General features: G+C 32.0%; 1 protein-coding gene across 1 annotated transcript in view; it reads right to left on the reverse strand.

Moving 5' to 3' along the window:
* Positions 1–10,909, reverse strand: part of LOC117104692 (paired box protein Pax-5-like) — a 37,476-nt gene that overhangs the window by 5,855 nt on the left and 20,712 nt on the right. Inside the window, exons 3-5 of the mRNA XM_033245574.1 lie at positions 10,573–10,770; positions 8,801–8,982; positions 20–219 (exon numbers count right to left, since the gene is read on the reverse strand). Of these exons, the coding sequence (XP_033101465.1) occupies positions 20–219; positions 8,801–8,982; positions 10,573–10,770 (580 nt within the window). The remainder of the gene's footprint in view (positions 1–19; positions 220–8,800; positions 8,983–10,572; positions 10,771–10,909) is intronic.

Here is a 10,909-nt window from a genome sequence, read left to right on the forward strand (position 1 = left end):
ATATAGAATAATTGCTGACCTGCGTCCTTGAGTCACTCATCTCAATCTTGCCGGACTCATCTCGAACATAATAGTCTGATGGAAAATGTGTTCCTCGTTCGAACGCTTTGATTTGCTCTGATGTGAACGCGCTTCGATTTGCAATCATTTTACACGTTTCTTCGGAATCAACTATTTTGCCATTTACATGGTGATGTGCTGGCCCTCTATCGCCACAACCTGCAAGATAATCGGGTTTCAGAAAATGTTATCAGGATGAACGAATTATTAAATTTTAAAGATTGTTTTGCACAAATTACAAACAAGGAACCAACATTCCAAAATTCATATGAAGTAATACCGTTCAAATTACGTCAGCCTTCTGAAACATATAGGCCTACTAATTTGAGTAAGGCAAAAACATGTTTGTGGTTTACCGCAAATCACCTACACAAGTCTGTAAGAAATAATCCCTTTAGGCCTCTTATCATAAAGAAAATTTCATATTCATATCTATCTCGTTTAAAATATCGTTAAATAATAATTTTACACTAACACAAGCCTACAAAATATTGAAAGAGGAGTTGTCACTACACGAGCAACACACGGCAAGATTAGTGCATATGCAAATTTTGTTCGTACAATACAATGGCAGTAGCGGGGTAACATACTGTAGGTAAGTGGAACGCAGCATTTCAGTTTGTGCATGCCGCTGATACAAAGAAGTAGGCCTACTATAACAAAATAAATATAAAGTGACTTTGTTAACCCCAAACATGTAAGTATCATGTCTCCCCGGCAGAGGCACTGCGCCATCCACCTTCCACAGGTGCCGTCCCTCCCTTTATCCTAACTGCTTCCTTTCGGTTTTTATTTATTTTATTTTATTTTATTTTTTGGATCACAGTTGTCCTAGAATGTAATTTGCCTTTGATTTCAAAATTAAGAAAATGACTTAAGATATTTCAAATGAATTAGAGTTACAGACGAAGCAATAGGCTTATTCATTATTATGGCTTAGAACACAATCTTGAACATGTTACTTATTATGCTTCACAAACTTAGAGTCTTATAATATAAACATTAGAATACTGTCTGTACTGTACTGTACTGTATTGAGCATTTTATAAGTTCGCTTATTCTTTAAGTTTCGAAGTATCAAATACCAAACGCGTTTAAAATAATGTACACGCGTATCGATTGAAAATATGCAAAAGCAGGTCTGAAAAAGTTGACCGTTGCGGGCGTGATGAAAAATAGGTCTATGTTTCTGATACCATTTGTAGACTTAGTGAAAGATTGATTAAAACATTTTTTTTTTGTTTAGTAAATCATACGTATTTTTTTAAATTAATGATAAATTTCTTTTGGGTTATTAAATTTTCAAGTAGTACAGCGCCGTCTGTCTATTCGTATGTAATATTAGTATTAGTTTGGAGAGGAAAGAAATTCGAGCAAACAATTAAATGTCAATCTCGCTTACATCGAGTCACCTATTGTGCATTCATGTTGATTCCCAAAATGAAACCGTGGCATTTGAAAATATTCGTCGATATTGACATTTCAGAATATCCAATGTCGGTATATTTGTCAAAATATATTCCCTCAATTAACAGCAAGCTCAAGTTCACTAAAACACCAACGAATAAGATCGTGGAGAGGTGCGCAATAGGTCTCTTCTCACGGTGTTAGTTACTTTGGTAACATTCTAGACCTCACTATTAATTAATGTTTTCGACTGACGAAGATCTCTTTATTACGATCTTGGGAAAGGTTTCTGATATGGACGCACGACGAAAAGTTAAGGGCCGCAGGAAATATGCGAGTATCGAAGGCGCGTTTTCGGGAGGCGCTATCCGAATTCGCAAGCCAGACGACTGTCGCCTGTAGAATAATAAATAGTTGACTATTTTGTTACTTTTAACACTGGCTGTTTAGCGTTTACAAATAAAATCTGATAAGAGAATACAACAGGCATTATATTTTAATTCCATTCAGTAGAATTCACATTAAATTCATCCTTTTTGAAATAAAACCACAGATGAATAGCCGGTTAGTTGGGCCATGGTCGCTTCCTTGAGAAAACTACGCTAAAACGCCCATAGTTTGGTCATCGTAATCGAATTGATCATTTAAAAGCAGTACACTAAGCCAGCCTACTTTGTTCTATACAGCTTTCTGACTTACTTAATCGTCCATTATCTTGCCCATACGTTTGGTGCGACAATATTACTTGTTTCTTGCATTGGACGAGGGACATACACAGTATTATAAGCCAACAAACTCTGCACGAATGATCAAGGAAAATCATATCGACGAACAATTTATGAAGATGTCGGTAATGATTATAAAAGTATATGAATGTTTAGTTGCTCTTTCCGCTTCACTGCTATAACATCATGTTCCAAAACCCGCGAGAAATGGTTGCGACGCTTGGTGACCAAATCGAATACAGAATCAATTTTTAGGTTGAAATTGGAAATCCTATAATGTTTAATATTGTATATTGTGTTATGATATCTAGTTCTTCATTGCAAGTTGTAAATATAAGTATCTCTCCGATCCATTTTGTGATTGGCCATGAAAAGCGTATTCTTATTAGACGCGCACCATATTACGCTTTCAGTGACGTCGTACACTCGCGGGTCTACATACACTTTCAAGCAATGATATCTACTGGTAATTGATACAATAAAAATACAAGTTATATCCCTAGTAACTCTAATGTTTAAGGTCATTAAGTGGGCGATGCCCCGTTTGTTGTAATCAACTTTGATCCTCAAAACACCTACTTGTCTCTGTGTGCTGTTGTACTCATGTTTGTTGTAGGGCTTACCGCAAACCTAGAACTTGTAACATTGAATCGTGTTTTAAGTAAACCTTGGTTACTTATCTCTGTAGGGGCTCTTTTTTGTTTGGGTTGAATGTCGGCAATTGAAGGTGAAGGTAATTTACCCCGAGTCTGAGATTGAGTAAAAAGTTAGAAGAATTAGGCCTATTTAATGTACTCAGAAAATTCAAGTTCACATTTAATAGTAAGTATCTGTATAATCATATAACTAGCACTTGTTACTCAAGTAATAATCAACCGTTAGGCCTCTTTTGACTTATTATATATGTGATACAAAACAAACTGATATTTTAGACAGGCCTACTAAATAAATAAATAAATATATACTGTCTCTTATACACATCTAGATGTGTATAAGAGACAGGTGTGTGTGTGTGTGTGTGTGCGTATAATATTTTAGCACTTGGTTACTTGTTTACTTATTTCATTTTGTATAAGCCTATCTGTTTAATATACCAACGAAAATATTATTATAATACCAGCATTATTTTAACTGTCGATGAAAAAATGTAAGATAATTATTGATCTGAATGCTAATATAAAATTAATATCCAATCAACACACTTAAATCTTATTAAGTTAAGCGTCAAACTTCTACGTGATCTTGGCGCCAAAATTCCATATTGTTAAGCCCATGGAAATTGCGAGCGATGTTGCAATGGTTTATGGGAACAGTAACATATTCGAGTAACAGGCTATTATAGTACTTACTATTTTTATTATTTTTAAAAAGTTTCATTGAGATAAATTTTAAATGTTAATTTAGATCTATAATGTTCAATTCCATTCAACAAAATATTTATTTCATCCAAAAGCCAAATATTTACAATATAAAACAGGGCTTCGATGAGGACTAGCCTAGAAGTAAACTTGTCTCAGCTAGCCCTGGAAACCATGGAGGACATTTATTTCCTCCATACTGGAACCTAATTTACAATAACAAAGAATGACAACAATAATAGTTAGTTCATAGTAGCTTATAAAATATAAAAGGAAAACAATTTCTCATCTATATATAGATTCGTATAATTATTTTTTTATCGACATGTCTTGGCAATTATGATAATTCGTTAATTTTTTTTCAACAGTATTCTCTTTAAAACAAATTATTATTTTTGCGGATCTGATCTAAGAACTCATTACGTATGCAATCAACTTCTTTAACAAAGAAACGTTGACAGCAGAACACCATGATTCATACGCTGTTATCGAATCGTATTTGGCCTCAACATCTTCGAATCATTTCGCTATTTTTTTTTTTGTGTGTTTTTGTATTTTGTAAATATCGAGTATCAGCGATATGAATAATTAGCTCGTCCTAGTTCAGTGTAAAAAAATCTTTCAAGTCGAACCTGTCAGGATTACTCTCTGCGCTTCATTTGTTTGGCTAATAACGTTCATGTCACCCTTAGAGTAATACCTTGCAAACTCTCGCGGGATTTTACGCGAGAACTTGCCCAATTAAGCGGAACGCTGTATCTCGTTATTTACTCTACTTTTTCATATGAAACTTAATGACAAACAGATAGGACATTGGACGTACATTATCTGGGAACATCTCCGCGGCGATCAAGCGTCGATTTATGCAATTTCCTCGTGATTTACACCTCACAGGCACGATAATGTTTCTATTAAAGATCACAAAATCTCACACCCTGTGTCTTAACTAATCCTCAACGACGGGAATTGAGTTTCACAAGCATTATGTATTCATATCAATACAGCCGTAGTGATTAATTATTGATAGATAAACTCGGTAGATTTTTTGATAAATAGCTCTTAATCGCGTTCGAATGGGTCTCGATTAATATTTCATATTCCTTAAGACACAGTATTCCTCAACACCCCATTCAATTTCACAATCGTTTTGTTCTTCGCTTCTTTGTCAGCAAATAGCTTGTCTTTCATTTATAAATGTTTTTGATAAAGTTATGTTTCATATTACATCGTCCATATAGTAATTATTATTGAAATACGCTGTGAATACACCTATTTTGGTTTCCACTGTGATACACATTAAAATATATCAATATAATTTCTTTTTTCGACCATGGCTGTATAATATGTTATACCAAGTTTCGACTATTATTTCTTTAAGAATTTTTTTGTAATTATATATATATATATATACATATATATATATATATATATATATATATACAGTCTAAATAAACATATTTGTATTATAAAATGTTTCTATAGAAAGTAAAATTTATTTTTTCTTATCATTTATGAAGTCTTTCTACTTAGCCCTAACAGCAACAACCTGACAACAAAAATCAAATAATACCAAATAAATAATAATAGTAATAATAGTAATAATGATTATTATTATTATAATCATAATTATAATAATAACTGAGATAGGCCTAATAATAATTAAATAATAATAATTCACATAATACTATAATAATAGTACTAATAACAATATTATAAGTAACAATAATGATAATAATATATTATATTAGGCCTAATGTTAGATAGTACTTGAATCACAAACTGGAAATTACTATTAACTTTGAGTGAAAACATTCACAAATAAATTATATAATAGTAATATAATAATTGGCATAATAATAATAATAATAATTATTATATGATAATATCAAGAAGCCTAATTAGGCACTAATTAATGATAATAATAATTTGTATAAGTATAATTATTATTACTATAAATAATATTATTATTACTATTATTAGGCCTATTATTAATAGGCCTATGTTTGTTGTTGCTCTATTTGTTATCTATCTTTCAGTCAATTTATGCTTCAATACAGACTATAGACCACCTCATCTTATTAATAATTATCGAACGAAATTATCTAAATGTGAAACAAATGCACATCGAATCGCAGTTATAAAATGTCATAGGTCGTTTATTTAAAAAAAAAATACATTTTGAATGACAACTGTGTTTTGAGCTCGGTATAAGCTGGTAACTGTGTTTCGCACGGATGTTATCAAAACGGACTTTTTATTGCGTGTGTTGTCTTGACGTCTGTTGGAGTGTTTCGTATCATAACTAAATTTATATTTATGTTGTTTATTGTGTTTATTTCAACTCCTTTGTTTACTAGTATTTTAGATATTTTATGTTGCGTTACATACATACAACAAGAATTGTTTACTTTAAGTCTCGTATATTAGTATATTATAGACCTGTTTTTCGATCGTTCACTCACTGTTTATTTTGCTCGTTTTTACGTCATGTATTAACCATTAATTTTGATAGAATTCTCGCTACTCGTAAATTGAACATCGTTGGCTTTTGCCACCCTATGCCCAGCCGAGCGAGCACGGGCTCATCGCGATAGCTTTATTAATATTCCACAGAATTCATCTGCCTCAGAAACTCAACTCGACTTGGGACGCATTCGAACGCAGTCAGCAAGAACGACCCAATGAGTTATGCGCTCGCTTGTCATAATCAAATCCCAATGGACTCATAAAGAATCTTGCTGCTATCCTAAACACATTTAAGGCACAATATTGGAAAATTCCAAATTGCACATGTCTGTATTAAACTCGTTAGCGCAGACCCGCCGAAGACAGGCTGGTTTTTCATGAGGGAGTCACTAGCTTAATAAGCTCCAAGTGTGTAGTCGCCTATGGTTTGCACCGATAGGTGATGATAGAGAAAGTAAGGGGCAAAATTCTAATTTCAACATAATCTACGTAATTACAAAACGAAGTTCTGAACTGAAGCTCGTTAAACGTAATTGATTTTAAAAACAGACAGTCGCGCATATGCCATAATAACAAGATGAAATAATAGCATCGCAATTCAAAAAAAATAATATTTAATAACGGTATGTATGCATCAACATCTGTCTCTGCCAATATTCGACTAAGATGCACAGAGAGATTCGTTAATGGACAAAATGATATTCAAAACGTTATATGAGAATTCGATAAGACAACAACATGACAATTATAAGTGACGTACGTATTTATATAATTTCGAAAAATTTAGCGTGTATTTAACTTTTGAAATAATTACTCATCTATAGCATTTAAAGCAAAAATTACAAATTACATTGTCAATAACATATGCAATTGTTTTACCTTTGTATCTGCTTCTATATATACTGTCTCTTATATATATACAGTGTATATATATAATATACAGTATATAAACATATAAATATATATGTATAGAATATATATAATATATTATATACCGGTATATAATATATATATAATATATGTATAATATATATAATATATAATATATATATATTTGATATATATATATATATAAGTATATATGTATATACGTATGTGTATGTATACATATTGCCCCTATATATAGCTTATAGCCTATATGTAGCTTCTGTCATCATTGTTAACGTTCAAACCTAAATCATTAAATATAGAAGGAGCTATCTAAATATCTGTTATCTTAAAATTACTGTTGCATTTAAGCAACAGAACAAATTGGTTCGATTTAGTTAATATTTCAGAGGCAAGCATCTTAACCATCAGTTTATTATAGTTTTGTGTAAAAGTATTTTTTTAATATTTAAATATTTGCGTGCAACAGAATACAAACCTTTCATTAATTTGTGTCAATAATTTAACCTTCTATTTCTATTTCAATTTGCAATTTAATATAGGCCTAATGCTCAAATATTTATTATTACTTAACAATGCGTAAAGAAAATGGGATTTTAATGGTTCGGATTAGGTAATAAATATCAATTCTTTAATGACACAAGTGATCTGATAATTAATATATAAAGGACTGTATTTATGATCAGATAATTGGTACTTAAATTCGTTATTATTTCCAATTCGCGCGTCTAAATGTTTGCTGTAATTCAACATTCCGTAATGTTTTTATAAACGAAAATGATTAACGTAAGATATGTCAATTCACAATCCAATTTTCAGATTGAATAAAGTAATTCCTTCAAAAGATATTGAATTATGGGCCACTGATTAAATACAGCTACAACTGCATTTTGAGAAATTAATTTTTGAGTTGCTTTAGTTGAGAGGGTTGATTATGCAGAACGATGTTTGACAGAGTAATATGGAGTAGACTAACTACAACCAATGAATACTAAACATGACTTCAGGCAGAAGGCACTTTGTGTTATTTACTTGATCGCTCGTAAAGTGACGACATAAATATTTCGTATTCTATAAAGTACGCGCTTGTTTAACCTCAATATCTATTTTAGTACCATTAAACCTTATCCATGTATAATTATTTCACCCGGAAAAGTTCTATTGCAGCGGAAACACAACAAGTGCTGACACCATGGCAAAATTTGTTTTGCTATGGAACTGTTTAGCAATTATTTCGTTTGCATCTTGGTTAAATTATCAGATGAAAAATTATATTTTATGTAACTCGTCAAACCTGTTACTGTTATAATAGTATGGTCTATCCGCGTTGATACTGCGTGAGCTCTCGACATAAACGCGTTACTCTGTGTTGTGGGGATGAGCGAATAGATATTGCGATAACATTTTTACAAATTTGTCACGCATTTAAAAGATTTTATCAGCAGTGTTAACAGATTTAAAATATCTGTCATGTTTGATGTTTCTAACACTCATGTCAAAAATAGGGTTTACCAAACGTGTGCAATTTAATACCAGTTTGCGAGGCATGCATGCAGGTGTGTCGTTTCTCGGTGGTTATAAATAGGCCTAGATAATTCCATCCAATCGTATCTTCATGTTCATTATGGCCTACACCAAAAAATAGGCCTATAAGTACAACATTTTTTTGAGCAGCATGTTTGGGGCTGCGAAAGGTGAAGATGACGGAAAAGTTTCCTAAACCCCACCTCTTGCGGCAACGTAAACAAATGACACAGAAAATTATAATTATAATATAATTCGTTTTACAAAAACATCTTTATGCAGACGATTCTTCAAATGGCATACAAGCCTAGGCCCTATATGATACACACATACACATTGATAAACACAGTTTTTGTTTTGAAGTGCCCTTACCATCGTAACCTTGCTTAGCCTTGCCCAAAATACCGGCTATAGAGTACGACGAGCCGGTCGTTACTGGTACATCTGTAGATGTTATAACAGAATTCGTGGACGAGGATGTAGAAAGTGACGTCATTCCTTCTGTTACCGTATCACCTTTCATTCCTTTATCACCGATTTTATTTCGAACAATTCTAAAGTAACGAGAAGAATTGGCACATGTTAGAAAGAGGAAGCGTCAAATTAAGACATCCCCTGCTCTGGTCAAAAATACGAAATCGTGATCTTTTACCTTGTCACCTTCTTTCAAAATTTGTGTTGTCGGTCAAATAGATCAAAACAACTGTTTCAGCATCTTCGTAGTTCGCGTCATTAATAAGTGCTGGAAGCAAACTTTATGATTATATATCCAGTAATGGTAATTACAACAACTCTCCCGGGATAATAAACCTTAAAACAATAATTGCATGCATTTTACGACAGACATCACTTGGACGTCTTTAATATCAGTTAATATTACTCTATTGTACTATACTTTGTTTCCAGACACAAATGTTTGAATTGAATTTAATAAGAAAAATTGAACAATAAATATTTTTAAGGATAAATTAATTACTGTACTTTATTTGGACAATACTTTTTAAGAAGCGGTGCACGCGCTCTCGTTGTGCTCTCAAGTAGCAAATATACAATATATAGAGACATTTTACATTAAAAGTCGTTGTCTAACGGTTCAATTATTCTGCCCGGGCTCTCATACAACTAGGAAAATATTAACACTTGGATTATTTAATTGGTATATTGAAGTAATTTGTTAGCTTTAACTTAAATTAGAGCAAGAAAACAAGTTCCTCGCCAAGATATTCCTCAATGTTCCATTGTATAGACCTTTAGTTGTTAATGTATTTTTTAGTAAAACGTCTGCAAAATCATCGAAAAGTTGTTTGTTTTATTCTGATTGCCATTGGAAATCCTGACAACATTTGATCATTTTAAATGAGCCGTTCAATATATTTAGTGTAAATATAAAGCATTTTCTATACTGTAGGGTATAGACGGATCTCTCTTTAAATTATCAGGCGGAAAACTCAAAAGTATTCCCTCTATACGCAATGATTGTTCCTATGGTGATCATTGAATGCTTAATGGTAGCAGTATAGAGGTGGTAGCCTGTGTTTACTTATACGTGAAATAATAATAATAATAATAATAATAATAATAATAATAATAATAATAGTAGTAATAATAATAATAATAATTATTATTATTATTATTATTATTATTATTATTACTATTATTATTATTATTATTATTATTATTATTATTATTATTATTATTATTATTATTATTATTATTGTTATTATTATATTGAATTAATCAACAAATCTTAATCATCGATTACTTCCAACGATATCGTTTCTTCAAGGTTCGAATAGATATTACAGTACGTTTTCATATCAGTTCACGTGCGTGTTAGACATCTATATGACATTCTAATTATTTCAGTGTATTGTTTGATTGTCTTTATTGATGCACAATATTTTTAAAATGATAAAAATACAAAGCATCCCAGGTCGTTAAGAAACCTAAATTGAATTCTAATTGGATTTGTCTGGAAAGCAAAACAGCCTAGTTATAATTGGAAATGTCATCTTACAGATAAAAATAATAATAGACCCATAATGTAATACAGTGATGCCATACTGCTAGAGACAACCGCATTAGCTATCACTTGAGCATAGAGTGTTACTCTTCAATGTGAAAGAAATGTCAAGAAATCTTACCTATTTATCGAGCTAACACTAGGTACATTTTCTTTCTCACAAACTCCCTCTGCTAGCAGTCTGTCTCGGATCTCCCAGGCGAACATTGTCGGATTCTGGCGCTTGTACGATGCTATGGTGCTAACTACCTTGGGCGTCGCAACTTTGGGTTTGCTTCCTCCTATCACACCTGGTTTTATTGAGCCAGTTTCGTAATATCTAGTGAAATATAAATACAGATTATCACCTTAGCACAAGAGTGATTAACCTGATTCGAATCGTTACGGTTTTTGTTACGATAAACTGTTCTCTGGTTCCATTTTTGATAAGGTGCTCTATATATTATATTATAATATAT

Source organism: Anneissia japonica, unplaced genomic scaffold (assembly GCF_011630105.1).
Source record: "Anneissia japonica isolate Jap-2015-1 unplaced genomic scaffold, ASM1163010v1 scaffold287712_len2945570_cov188, whole genome shotgun sequence".
In the NCBI taxonomy this organism is placed as follows: domain Eukaryota; kingdom Metazoa; phylum Echinodermata; class Crinoidea; order Comatulida; family Comatulidae; genus Anneissia; species Anneissia japonica.